At 33.6% G+C, this 15,072-nt stretch overlaps 1 protein-coding gene across 1 annotated transcript; it reads left to right on the forward strand.

Annotated features, from left to right (window-relative positions):
- The first annotated feature begins 6,688 nt into the window (after positions 1–6,688).
- Positions 6,689–10,504, forward strand: LOC131639224 (F-box/FBD/LRR-repeat protein At4g00160-like). Its single transcript, XM_058909725.1, has 4 exons — positions 6,689–6,912; positions 7,518–8,336; positions 8,419–8,589; positions 8,683–10,504. Exons 2-4 carry the CDS (start codon positions 7,542–7,544, stop codon positions 8,959–8,961), a joined length of 1,245 nt encoding a protein of 414 aa, XP_058765708.1. The 5' UTR covers positions 6,689–6,912; positions 7,518–7,541; the 3' UTR covers positions 8,962–10,504.
- Positions 10,505–15,072: the final 4,568 nt, after the last annotated feature.

Genomic DNA, 15,072 nt, shown 5'->3' on the forward strand with positions numbered 1-15,072 from the left:
CAATGGCTTCTTCTTCTACTAAACACAATGCTTCGTCTTCTCAGCAACAACAACAACAACAACAACAACAACAACAAGATGTTCTCTCTCCACTGAAAACTCGTCTGATTCCGATGGATGAATTAGAAGTTCTTAGTGAAATGATGGTTGATTTTGATAATCTACAGGAACACAACCATCATTTGAAGAACAATATGTTGGTTCAAGGCTGGGAACCGTTTTTCAACCGTTTGATTGGACCTGTTTACCCAGAATTGGTTAAAGAGTTTTGGGTTCATGCTAAAGCAATTCTGTCTTTTGTTTGTGGCCAAGAGATTTCCATTACAGAAAATATGATCAGAAGATTGCTGGGTCTGGAAGGTTGTGAAGGTGCTTCTGGAGCAACATAGGCAGAACAGATTGGGACGCTGTCTATGCTGAAATCTTCAAATTTGGAAAAGGCTCTACTAGCATCAAGGATTTGAAGGATCCCTACAAAATATGGGCCAAGATCCTTCTGGGTTGCATCTACCATAGAAAGTCAACTGTATCTCCCAACTACATCAATCAGGATCAACAATACATTCTGTATTGTATTGGTCAAGGAGAGAAAGTGGAACTTCCTTATATTCTGTTTATCCATATATGGAATCATGTGAGGGACTCTAGAGAACAAGCCAGATTGAAGACTCCAAAGATCAGAGGGAACATCATTCCCTTTGGAAGGTTGATTTCTGATATTCTAGTTGAGACTGGATTGGTTAATGATTTGGTGAATGCTGGAATTGTCAAAGATCTGTATGCAACGTGTGGGAGCACTATGAATGCCCACACTTTGAAGAAGATGAAATTTATAGAGACCATTACCGCTACTCCCAGAGTGGTAAATGAGATCTTGACCAGAAGGACTCCTGCTCTGACTGATTTTGAGATGTTCTTCAAGTATGAGCATCCTAGCATCATCCTCTACTATCTGGAAAAGTGTCAAAAGGAAGGATTTGAGTATGATCCTGTATGGGTAAGCAACATAGTGCTTCCCACTTTAGCTGATCAAGTGCAAGAGAAGGAGAAAGAGAAGAAGAGAAAAGAGAAGAAGGAAATTAAAGAAAAGAAAAAGGAGAAGAAAAACAAGAAGGAAAAGATAGAAGAAATTAAAGAAAAGAAAGAAGAGAAGAAGGAAAAGGAAGAAAAGAAGGAGAAAAAGAGAAAGTCTGTTGGAGATGGACCATCAAAGCCTCAGAAGAAGAAGAAAAAATCTTAAGGTATTTCTATTACTGAGTCTGTTCCTATTCCTATTTTAAATTCTGAACATATATCAACAGAATCTCCACCAGAAAAATCTCCAGAATTTCATCCTCAAACCACCAATCTAGCCTTTAAATCTCCATCTTCTGCTTCCTCCAAATCCAAAGGCAAATAGCCTATTGTAACACCCGTAATTTCACAAATTAATTTAATTGAATTTTTTAATTTAATTATTTGGATTTACTAACGTATGCGGTGATTAAATCAAAATTTGAAGAATTATGGGATGAGTATTATTAGGCTTGTGGTGCAGTTAGCAGAGAAAGGGGGGTGTTAAGTGATTTAGGCCCTACTAATTTTTATTTCATTTTCATTTAATAGGGGAAGTTGTGAAAAAGAAATAAAAAAGCCAAAAGGGAGAAGAAGAGCAAAGTAGAGAGAACGTGAAAGTGCGAAAGAGGAGAAGAAAACAAAGAGAGCTTCAAGGATCCCAAACTCTAAGGTAAGGGGAGACTCTTCCGATTAACCTCTATTACCGGGTTGTAGATGATAGGATTAAGATTTGTATGGTATTGACTCAATAGAGAAGTATGTTCTAGGTTGGGGTTTTGACATTTAGGTTCAAATTGATAAATTATGTGTAAATGCATGTTTGTGATGTTTGATTATGTTTGAATGTGTTGTTGAGGCATGAAATAACATGTATTAACTGTGAATTGATTCTGTTTTTCGTGTATAGTCGAAATGATTCGATTTGGTTTGTGTTTGGGTGGAAATAAGTTGCTGTCAAAAGTGCTTTTTGCTGTTACAGGTTGATGTAACCGGTTACGGTTGGGCTTGTAACCCGTTACGGTTGTGAAAAATGGGGGTTTTTGGGCTGGTTACAAGTTCGTAACCGGTTACGGTGTTGTTCGTAACCGATTACGGCCACGTAAAAATAATAACGAATAAAGTTACGTCTAGTGTAACCGGTTACGGTTTCCTTGTAACCGGTTACACTGAAGCTGTTTTTGAAAAAAAAAATTCGTAACCAGTTACGCTTTTCTGTAACCCGTTACGCTGTAGCTTTTGTGAAAAATAATTATTTTCAAAAAAATTCATATCTTTTGAATCGTAAATCCGTTTTAGGTGCCGTTTTCGGTGTTGGATCGATAATTTCATTGTCTATCTATTGAAATAACTTAAAGAGAAGTAGCTCATTTTTTTTAAAAACCCGGTATATTTTGTTGATATGGTGAATTGTGATGGATGTGTGTTTACGTGATATGGTGATGACGTAACTCTTTGTTGTTGTGTTGGTTTGTTGTTGAGGCATGAAATAACATGTATTAACTGTGAATTGATTCTGTTTTTCGTGTATAGTCGAAATGATTCGATTTGGTTTGTGTTTGGATGGAAATACGTTGCTGTCAAAAGTGCTTTTTGCTGTTACAGGTTGATGTAACCGGTTACGGTCGGGCTTGTAACCGGTTACGGTTGTGAAAAATGGGTTTTTTGGGCTGGTTACAAGTCCGTAACCGGTTACGGTGTTGTTCGTAACCGATTACGGCCACGTAAAAATAATAGCGAATAAAGTTACGTTTAGCGTAACAGGTTACGGTTTCCTTGTAACCGGTTACACTGAAGCTGTTTTTGAAAAATTGTTTTTCGTAACCCATTACGCTTTTCTCTAACCCGTTACGCTGTAGCTTTTGTGAAAAATAATTATTTTCAAAAAATTCATATCTTTTGAATCGTAAATCCGTTTTGGGTGCCGTTTTCGGTGTTGGGTCGATAATTTTATTGTCTATCTATTGAAATAACTTAAAGAGTAGTAGCTCATTTTTTTAAAAAACCCGGTATATTTTGTTGAGATGGTGAATTGTGATGGATGTGTGTTTACGTGATATGGTGATGACGTAACTCTTTGTTGTTGTGTTGGTTTGTTGTACTTGGTACTCGATTGTGGATTGTGTGATTGTCATTATGCTGTGTGATGAGTTGAATTATGACAATGTTGTGCATATGATTAAATTGGTGATTTACACGTGATAGATGAGGCATGCATTTGTTTGAATCATATGTTGACTGTATCCAGATGGAGAGGGATCAGTGGTAGCTAATTCCCATTGCGTGGAATTAGTGAGAGAAGTAGTCGTATCCTTGATGATGGTGGATTGGTGAGATGGGTTAATCCCATGATTGGTACCACATGCATGTAGTTTCATTGCATTAGGTGTTTGATTTATTATAACATGAATGGAAGTTGTCCAATGTTATAATGTTGTATGTTTGGTGTATGTGTGTATAGTATGAATATATGTTGATGTTGGGTGAATATTATACTGTTGATGTTTTATCTTTTATGAACTGATAACATTGTTTAATTGCGAATGAGACTCACCCTTATTGTTGATTATTTTTCAAATTAAGGATTAGAGGCTTGTGCTGGGTGAAGATAACTTGTAGAGTTACTTCGTTTAGTTCGGTTGTGTCGGTGTCATGCTCTGGTCTTGTAACACTGGGGGAACATTTATTTTAGTATTTGATTTATGGATTTTTCTTATGTTGGAATAATGTTTTGGTTGGTTTGGATCGGTGAATTTGGATGCGAATCCTAATGTTTTATATTTATTCAGTTTGAGATAATTTTCGCTGTGTTAACATAATTATTGAATAATATGTGTTGATGGATAACCATGGATAACCATGGATACAAAGGGTGCTTACACCTTCCCTTTGTATAACCTACCCCCCGAACTCAAAGTCTTTTAAAAGGTTTTTTCTGTTCTTTTAGCCTTTCTATATATTGGATAAAATAAAAGTTGGTGGCGACTCTTGCTCACCGCAACATTGCTTGCTTAAATATAAAAAGTCAGTTCACCATATTACAATGTCGTACAAAACAATTATTCCAACAGAAGGTTGGGAAGTCATCAACTACATAACTAATAATATTGCATGCCACTAAAAACCCTATTTTACCCTTAACTCAAAATTTCATTACACTACAAATTGGCCATTATTGTAATTTGCTAAATAACCATTTTATTCCCACCAATCACATTACACCATTCTTCCAAGTGGCACACTAAAATTTCAAATTGGATTGCTTTAACCCTTTACCTGGGTAAAGGAAATGTCTGTATAACACTTTTCCATTTCCATCTCATTTCAAAACTCCATTTCTCTCTCCAAAATCAATTTTCTCACTCTCTCGTCTGGTTTTCAGAATCAACCCATTGTCCCTCAGAAACATCCAAATCCATTCATCTCCCTTCTACCTCTTCCACCACCGCCGTTTGAGCTCATCCACCACCGATTTTGATCCTTTTCTAGTAAGGTAACATTGATTGTATTTTCATGTTTAGTTGCACATGCGTTTTGGTGTTTTGAGATCTTGTCAGTTTTGCATGGTTTACATTTGTTTTTCGTTTTTCATCTTCATGTTCAAGTTGATTTATGTTAGCTTCTTAACCTAGCTTATGATTTTTAGATTTTATTTTATTTTTGATTTTGCTTACTAATGGCTTCTGTGTTGTTGTTAACAATGTTCCCCGTCTGACATGGAGTTGTTGCTTACTCAGTTGTATTTTTTTACCTGGAGTTTTTGGTGTGAAGATGTTGCATACTTAGTTGTATTTTTTCAGATCCAGTTCTTAGGTGTGAAGATGTTCGTGTTCGTTTCCTTCTTCCAGATTCAGTTTCTTGCTTTTTCATAGGAGGTATGATTTATGTTTATTTTTGTTTTAGATTAGTTTAGTTCTTGAAAATATTTACATATGTCTTGGGTATTTCTTTCATTGTGATGAAGTTGAATGGGAATTTTTTGGAAGTTCTCAGTTGAATGATATTTTTTTCTGAGATTTGCAACAAGAGTTCATTATTTACATATGTCTGAACATACATTGCAAGATCTTGGATTCTCCCTTCGTGCGGTTTGTTACGGCTAACAATAGAGAGCACAAGCAAAGCTCAAGAACATTATAGATGGTAATTTATTTGAGAGACAGGCAATTGCACGATTTAAGTTGATAATGAAGGTTTCCGGTAAGCTGACGATGGCGGTGTCGTGGACTGCAATGATGTTTCGGAGCTTAGTGGATATTATTTGCATTTTTCTTTGTCAGCTTAGAGAAGAAGGACCATGTGAGGATATCAGCTCTGCTGGCCAGTCTTCTAGCATCAATGAATGTATTCTTCCTGCAAAATAATTTGATGGCATGTGGGAAAGGTTCTTACTTCCTTATAGTTCATGCCTTTCCCTCGATTAGAGGTATAACTTTATCTTCTTAACAAACCTCTCAACTATATTCTTTTGTTTCAGCCTTCGCAAAATACCGATGAATAGAAACAAACTCCACTAGACAGAGAAGAACAATTACAGGAAAAATCAATTTATCTTTATAAATCACTTTATTTTTCATACTTTTGTGTCCTCCACATGTTTGATATAATATTTTTCTTATTTGTCAAAGATGTTACCTATTATGATGTGGGTTTGTGAGGCGGTATAAATATCTATGAAAGACCATCCTACGAACAAGGGAGGTATGGTGATTGATATGATAAAGAAAAGCTGAAGAGGATTGTTATAAAGAGGATTGTTATAAAGAGGATTGTATAAATATCTCTTCCAGATCTTGATTTGCGTGATCGCTGATAATTTAATCAATCATACTTTTTATACACTATTCTCTGGTTTTCTATAGAGGATACATTTCTGAGTGGAGTAAATGTTCCTGCTCTACCTATAAACCAAAACGTACTGAAGTGAAGTGGAGAAAGGTATCTGTTGCAAATCCCAATATAAATATAATTGTTCTTTTTAAAATAGACATACACTTATGAGTTTTGCAATCTTTTTCTTGTACTCATAAGATACTAGCTGCTTGGTGGTTAGTGGATCGCTTAAGGACGAAGCTGAGATACGGATGGCAAGGTAGCAAACTCCAATGCCAGTCTCTGGTATTTCCTTTTTCTTTGATTTTTTCTAGGGTTTAATATGTTTTTGGTCCTTATAAATATTGTAGTTTCATTTTTAGTCCCTCCTGGGTTTTGGAAACGATTTTAACTGGTTTTGGCAACGGTTTTTTTTGTAAAAACCGTTGCCTAAAGGCAGGGAGGGACTAAAAATGAAAACTGCAATATTTATAGGGACCAAAAACTTATTCAAAAAGCCCCGACCATGAAAAATATCTTTGTTAACACTATATTCTTACGGCCGTTTAAATAACTGTAGTAATAAATCCTTTTTGCAAGCTTGAATTATTTATTATTTTATTTTAAGACATTTCATCGCGGTTCTTAATAACAACCTTTGTGATAGATGAAAGGTTATTTACTTTGATTCCCAACACTAACAATTTTTATTTATTTTTGATACAAAAAAAGCTTGTCCTTATAGTCATATAAATATATTAATATTAAAATACTTTTTACCATGTTTATTACCATAAATCGTTGTGAATAAAACTTAAATTTTATCACAGTTTGTTAACAACCATATTTGTGTTATTTGAGTTACTATATTTGTTTCATGCAAGACATTGTTTACATTTGATATATGGTATTTTTTTACTTGTAGAGTTCACAAATGGTGGTATATGGTGTTTTTTGACTTGTAGAGTTCACAAATGGTTTGTGTTGCTAAAGAGAAATAATACGAAAAAAACGTTTTCATTTTCCACAAATCTTTTCAAATAAAAGGTACTTTTGTGAATACCTAGCCTCAAAATACTATAAATTTAACTATTAAAATTTTTTATAAAAAAAATCTTAACATTAATATTAAAATTTTGTTATTATATTATATAAATAATTCAATTTTAATAGTAAATAAAATATAAAATTATATAAAAGAATAATATCAATAAAAAATATGTTGATGTGATGTAATTATTAGAAGTTATCACTAATAATATAGTTTAACATGTTAATAATAAATTAGATATTAGTAACTTTTAACAAAAAATTATAATTTCCAATTCAAAAATAACCGTGCATCATCACCCTAGTCAACAATCTAGTAATGGATAATAGTTAAATCATTTAGGTGCAACGGTTTTAGTTAAAAAAAGTGAAATATATTCTAAAATTTTGAGTTTGGTGATCTCATAAACCATAAGAAAGGAAACCTAAGATTTTATTTTACACACAACCAATCACATAATTTTAATTAATTAAAAAATAAATTAAGAATTTTCTCTCTCCTTCATAATCTCAACCACCCCATGAATCCAATTATAAACAAAATTAAAATAAAAATAAATTAAAAATTACTAACTTCTTATTGGTTGTGTCTAAGAATATAGATTTATGACCGTGTCCATTCAAGAATGGCTCCTTTCCCCTGCTACTCCAATTCCACTTCCTCGCCGCATATGACGTCTTCACATCAACCCATTCCAACGGCTGATAGAATCAGCGGCTTGCCGGATTCAACTCTCTGTCATGTACTCTCTTTTCTGTCAACCAAACATGCTGCAACCACAAGTGTGCTCTCAAAGAGATGGAAACCTCTATGGCTCTCTGTCTTCACCCTTGATTTCGACGAAACAGCCTTCAGATTTTCACCCTCGAGAATTTTCTCTGCTATGCACTCGACATTGCACCAGCGAGACATCGCCCTACCAATCCATTCGTTTCGCTTCATATATCATCAGTATTCTCTTTGCTACCAAAATGATATCAATCTATTTATTGAGTTCGTCCGAGATAGAGGAGTACAAAATTTCACTCTCAACCTAATCGTTCCAGTTTGCGGTCCACCATCAATTGAATTACCTCGTAGCATTCTCAATTGCGAGACACTAGAAGTTCTTAAGCTGAAAGGCATTAAGATTGGAGATATTTCTCATATGCAGGATTTACCTCTACCCAAGCTTAAAACTCTCCATTTGGAAGACGTACTTTTTGAATGTAATCAACAACTCTACAATCTTTTATTACGATGCCCGCTTCTACAGGATTTTGAATCAAAACACAGTATCAATATCGGAGACAATAAAAACCTTCATCTCCTAGAAACTTATGAGGCCTTACCTAATTTGATCAAAGCTAAGTTAAATGATGATCTTATAAGATGTCCGTTGAGTATGCTTCGTAACACAATCATTTTGTGTGTAGATATGGTAAGAATATCTTGATCTGTTAAATAAAATTGTGATTTAACACTATAAGTTTTTAATGTTCGGTTACGTGTAAATCTTGTAGAGTAAGCGTTTATGTTTCTTCGGCAATCTTGTCTTGTTACGCACTATTCCCACGTTTCAAAGAATGACTCACTTGGAGCTTAACTTTAAAGATATCGATTGGTTCGACAGATGCATCTGGTTGTTAGCAATACTCAAACAGTCTCCCAAACTTCAAATTCTTATTATTCAGGTTTTCTTCATCTATATAATTTTTGTGTCAGGTTTTTTTAGTTAAATCGATTCAATGTACTTTAATTTTTGGAAAAATATGATTGCTTGACAGGATACTGGAGTTCTAGAAGAGAGGAATGGCATATGCTGGAAGGATCCCCAAATTGCTCCAAAATGTCTTTCATCAGAACTTAAATCTTGTTGCTTTAGTGGTTACAGAGGCACCGGCTGGGATTTCAAATTTGCAAAATATATAATAGAGAATTCAAAAGTACTCAACACTTTGACAATTCATAGTAAATGTTCCATAGGTATGAATAAGGACCAAATGTTAGATGATTTATCTTCATGCACAAGGGCCTCTACAACATGCAAACTTTTATTTGATTGATTTTCAAGGCTATGCCATATCAGCAATGGATCCTACATATGCAACGGATGTGATGGTTTGAACGACTTGAAGTTTATTTCAAATTTTCCTCTATATCCAGTTTCACGTTTTCATGTAATTTGGGGATTCTAGATGCTCTTCACTTTATTTTTTAATTTTTGTTATTGGTCATTGTTTTAAATTTGGAATTATATCAGTTTTTGTTTATTTGTCATTGTTTCTCAAGTTTGCTAATGGTGTATTTTCTCTCTCACAAGCAAGGTTCTCATCTTATCGATGTTTATCATTGTCCAGCTATAGTTTTCTTTTCTCTTTTGACATTTGAATAACTGGTTCTCATCTTATCCATTCCTGTGAATCAAATTTGACACGACATCATCTTACATAAGCCTTAAATTTGAATCCAAGCTTCTGTTGCAGAAATTTGATTCCATGACAGTAGGAATTATCTATAGCCTAAGATTTATGTAGTGTGGGAACAACTTGCATCATCTCTTGGTACCTATACATGTTTAGTAGTGACATGTTATTTGATTGATGACCAATCTCATTCATTTTGAAAGATCAATGAGTCAGTGAAGGAGTGATCCTTAGTGAAGACTGCAATAGAGTAGAGGTGGTGGGCCGAGACATATTTTTGTAAGATGAATTGGACCCTCGCCCTAGAAGCCACTATGTATGAACCTGAACTAATTCCTTTCTTTAGGCACTTGATCGAAAAGATGTTACTGGAAATAACTTCTAGACTTTAGGATTTTATAGTGGAATAGGCTTTACCTGAAGCAATATCTTCATCTTCAATTTAGGCGCCACTTACAAGTTCTAAAAGTAAGATTGAAATTCTAGTATTAGTATAGTATTACAGACCAAAGTTTTGTGTCATGTGTTTATATATAGTTTATATTTTAATTTAAGCCTTGATAAGAGAAATGGAGTAGAAACATACAATGTCAAAGGATAAAAGTATGAGTCATTGGCCAGCACTAGAATTTTAACTAATAAGAGTGATGCATCAAAGTGAATAGCCTGGACAACCTATAACTAAAGTGTACACTTTTATATAACAAATGATATGATAAATATAGGATAAAATAACATTTGAATGCTCTTTCCATCATGCATTGGAACCTCATTGATAACTTTTTATAATCTATGATGGAAATTCATTACATTTTTGCAGGGTGCTATGTTGGTGTCGTTTTTGTTTTTTCAGCTTGTTGCTGCAGTTATGTTTTCTTAGTATTTAGTCAGCTTGTTATTATTAATCCATGCCAAGGAGGGAGAGCTTCCTCCTGCCATGGTTTTAAATCACGGATTTGGTTGTGGTTGCGGTCACTGTTGCAGCTAAAGTGAATAGCCTAGACAACTTATAACTAAAGTGTACACTTTTATATAACAAATGATATGATGAAGATAGGATAAAATAGCATTTGAATACTCTCTCCATCATGCATTGTGTTGGTAGTTGATTAGTTTGATAAAAGATAGTTTTAGAGATTTGTTTAGAAAGAAGGCTATGTCATTGATTTCTTGGATGATCAATTACAAGATACCATTTGCCAATTTATAGGCTCAAGTCACCAACCTCTCAATGGTGGTGAATATTTCTACATCTCTTTAGTTCTTTCTAGAATTCTCATGATAGATTAGTATCATGATGGTTCTAGGTTATTCTATATTTTACATACACTTATAATTCTAGATTGATCTAACATATCCATTCACACTATAGTTCTAGATTATTCTACCATATTCTTATACACTATAATTCAAGGATATTCTACCATTTTCATACATATTATATTTAGAATATTATAGAAATTTGTAGCAATTTCAACACTCCTCCTTGATGCAAATTTCCGTGACTCCAAGCATATTGTCCCTCAGAAACATCCAAATCCATTCATCTCCCTTCTACCTCTTCCACCACCGCCGTTTGAGCTCATCCACCACCGATTTTGATCCTTTTCTAGTAAGGTAACATTGATTGTATTTTCATGTTTAGTTGCACATGCGTTTTGGTGTTTTGAGATCTTGTCAGTTTTGCATGGTTTACATTTGTTTTTCGTTTTTCATCTTCATGTTCAAGTTGATTTATGTTAGCTTCTTAACATAGCTTATGATTTTTAGATTTTATTTTATTTTTGATTTTGCTTACTAATGGCTTTTGTGTTGTTGTTAACAATGTTCCCCGTCTGACATGGAGTTGTTGCTTACTCAGTTGTATTTTTTTTGCTGGAGTTTTTGGTGTGAAGATGTTGCATACTTAGTTGTATTTTTTCAGATCCAGTTCTTAGGTGTGAAGATGTTCGTGTTCGTTTCCTTCTTCCAGATTCAGTTTCTTGCTTTTTCATAGGAGGTATGATTTATGTTTATTTTTGTTTTAGATTAGTTTGGTTCTTAAAAATATTTACATATGTCTTGGGTATTTCTTTCATTGTGATGAAGTTGAATGAGAATTTTTTGGAAGTTCTAAGTTGAATGATATTTGTTTCTGAAATTTGCAACAAGAGTTCATTATTTACATATGTCTGAACATACATTGCAAGATCTTGGATTCTCCCTTCGTGCGGTTTGTTACGGCTAACAATAGAGAGCACAAGCAAAGCTCAAGAACATTATAGATGGTAATTTATTTGAGAGACAGGCAATTGCACGATTTAAGTTGATAATGAAGGTTTCCGATAAGCTGACGATGGCGGTGTCGTGGACTGCAATGATGTTTCGGAGCTTAGTGGATATTATTTGCATTTTTCTTTGTCAGCTTAGAGAGGAAGGACCATGTGAGGATATCAGCTTTGCTGGCCAGTCTTCTAGCATCAATGAATGTATTCTTCCTGCAAAATAATTTGATGGCATGTGGGAAAGGTTCTTACTTCCTTATAGTTCATGCCTTTCCCTCGATTAGAGGTATAACTTTATCTTAACAAACCTCTCAACTATATTCTTTTGTTTCAGCCTTCGCAAAATACCGATGAATAGAAACAAACTCCACTAGACAGAGAAGAACAATTACAGGAAAAATCAATTTATCTTTATAAATCACTTTATTTTTCATACTTTTGTGTCCTCCACATGTTTGATATAATATTTTTCTTATTTGTCAAAGATGTTACCTATTGTGATGTGGGTGTGTGAGGCGGTATAAATATCTATGAAAGACCATCCTACGAACAAGGGAGGTATGGTGATTGATATGATAAAGAGAAGCTGAAGAGGATTGTTATAAAGAGGATTGTATAAATATCTCTTCCAGATCTTGATTTGCGTGATCGCTGATAATTTAATCAATCATACTTTTTATACACTATTCTCTGGTTTTCTATAGAGGATACATTTCTGAGTGGAGTAAATGTTCCTGCTCTACCTATAAACCAAAACGTACTGAAGTGAAGTGGAGAAAGGTATCTGTTGCAAATCCCAATATAAATATAATTGTTCTTTTTAAAATAGACATACACTTATGAGTTTTGCAATCTTTTTCTTGTACTCATAAGATACTAGCTGCTTGGTGGTTAGTGGATCGCTTAAGGACGAAGCTGAGATACGGATGGCAAGGTAGCAAACTCCAATGCCAATCTCTGGTATTTCCTTTTTCTTTGATTTTTTCTAGGGTTTAATATGTTTTTGGTCCTTATAAATATTGCAGTTTCATTTTTAGTCCCTCCTGGGTTTTGGAAACGATTTTAACTGGTTTTGGCAACGGTTTTTTTTGTAAAAATCGTTGCCTAAAGGCAGGGAGGGACTAAAAATGAAAACTGTAATATTTATAGGGACCAAAAACTTATTTAACCTTTTTTTCTATCATCACTTTCTTGTAAGAGTGTAATGTATAAGAGGATGAAAATATCATTAGTGAGAGAGGAATATTTGGTTGACTGTATGGAAAGAAAGTATATATATATATATATATATATATATATATATATATATATATATATATATATATATATATATATATATATATATATATATATATATCATCACTGTCTTGTCTACTGGTATAAACAGGTTGGTTAATTCCATTTTAGCTTTGTTTTTCAACCTTAAGCATAATGTTTTTAGCTCTAAATCAGGATATTGTAAGAGTGTAATGTATAAGAGGATGAAAATATCATTAGTGAGAGAGGAATATTTGGTTGACTGTATGGAAAGAAAGTATATATATATATATATATATATATATATATATATATATATATATATATATATATATATATATATATATATATATATATATATATATATATATATCATCACTGTCTTGTCTACTGGTATAAACAGGTTGGTTAATTCCATTTTAGCTTTGTTTTTCAACCTTAAGCATAATGTTTTTAGCTCTAAATCAGGATATAGAATTTTGTCTCCTCGGTGATTTTGATGAATAAAATTGAACCTAACAATATGCTACTTTTTTCTTATAAAGTTATGTTTAATATAAAACATCAAGCATTCTATTGTCCAAAGCTGACATGCTCTACATTCTGGTTTATTTGAAAAGATACGGGTAAAGCTTCAACTTGTAGAAAGGGATATTGTTTCAATTTAAACTTTATTTCATTGATGTACCAACATAGCCAAAACTATTTGTATGAGGTTCTCAATATATTGTCTAACTCAGTAGTAAAAAAACACATATTTACTTAATAGTGAATGTTCTAATTTTAATATAGTGTAAAGTTTGACATGGGCTTTGATACCAGTTCCTTATATTATATTTTGTTAACTTATTAGGTTTTGCAACTTTCTATAGCTTTGGACAAGTTGAGAATTCGCGGCGCCACTTGCGTATTGCTGGCGTGCATGTTGATCAAGCAGAATATAATAATCTGTTATTGTTGGAACATCACCTGAAGCAATATTCGAATGCGTGAAAAAATGGTAAGTCAATTTTTAATTTGCACTTCATCGCACATTGTTGAAGCTTCCCATGTACTGACCATGTACTGATTCTATAGGTTGGAATAAGATACTATATGTTTGTCATACAATGATTACATTAGAAGTTTGGAAGGTGAGTGTGGTTGTTGAAATTTTCTTCTTCCATTGTTCATTTTAGTCATTGTGCATGGTTCCACGGTGAGTGTGTAGCTAAGAAGGTAACCAAGTTCTGGGTCACGTTACTCTGCATGTTTTTTCTATATCAACATGTTTCCAGTACTTATCCAGTTATCCTCATGCTCTCATATGACTATGAACTAAATTGTTTGTGGACACTGGACATTGATGATAGAGTCTATTTGAACTATTTAATTAGTTTTGCATAGGAGATCATTGATTGTTTTTCAATTCTTAAGTAATTTTTTGTAGGATGGAAGATCTGATTCCCATATTATTACGCTATGTTCAAAGCCGTCAGAAACCTGGGGGATACCTGATATGGGTTGCTCATAATGCTCGTACTTTTGACGTACCGTTAATGAGTTACGTCGATGCTCTACATTGATTCCTCCGAATTGGCTCTTTCTGGACAGTTTTTCTATAGCACGTCAACTAAAGCCTAAAGGTTCATTTCTGTTTGTTGCAAAGGCTTATCAAACACTCTGTTTGTTGAGGTTTAATTTATATTTGTTTTTTTGTTTGTTTTATATTCGCTTTTATTTATTTCTATGTCTACTGTATTTTTCTTACAATGTCTACTTTCTGTAGTGTTCTGCTTCTATTATTTATTGTTCTCATGCTTTTGTGATGCTGTCAATGGACATCCCTGGGCCCCTAACTATATAATCAGTTACATGTCAGTGTTGTGCTTCTATTATTTCCCTGATTTTAGTTTTGGTTAAATCTGCAGCTTGCTTTTGTGTATCAGTAATTATTGTCTGTATGGACACCTTTCTTAAGCCAGGCCAACAAAATTACTCTATTTGCTTGTGGGCTGGCAGGAGTTGGTGCTGGCTTTGGCAGTTGGCTGTGATAAACATTTCCTGTCATATATCTTTATGTGTACATGTGAGGTTTGAATTAGTTCGTATTCTTTTGTGTTCCATTGCCATTAAATTAGTTCGTATTCTTTTGTGTTCCATTGTTTTTTTTTTTCACTTAAAGCCTTGCGCATATTCAAATCAATGATACTATAAAATTATGTGTGTGGCCTTTCACTATTTTATCAAG

This window comes from Vicia villosa, unplaced genomic scaffold (genome assembly GCF_029867415.1).
Source record: "Vicia villosa cultivar HV-30 ecotype Madison, WI unplaced genomic scaffold, Vvil1.0 ctg.002564F_1_1, whole genome shotgun sequence".
NCBI lineage: Eukaryota > Viridiplantae > Streptophyta > Magnoliopsida > Fabales > Fabaceae > Vicia > Vicia villosa.

Bases quoted from the DNA above. Each gene is read 5' to 3' on its own strand.
- LOC131639224 (XM_058909725.1), top strand. From the start codon at position 7,542: ATGGCTCCTTTCCCCTGCTACTCCAATTCCACTTCCTCGCCGCATATG. The intron at 8,337-8,418 runs GTAAGAATATCT...TAAATCTTGTAG, and splicing joins TCATTTTGTGTGTAGATATG to AGTAAGCGTTTATGTTTCTT. The intron at 8,590-8,682 runs GTTTTCTTCATC...ATTGCTTGACAG, and splicing joins TTCAAATTCTTATTATTCAG to GATACTGGAGTTCTAGAAGA.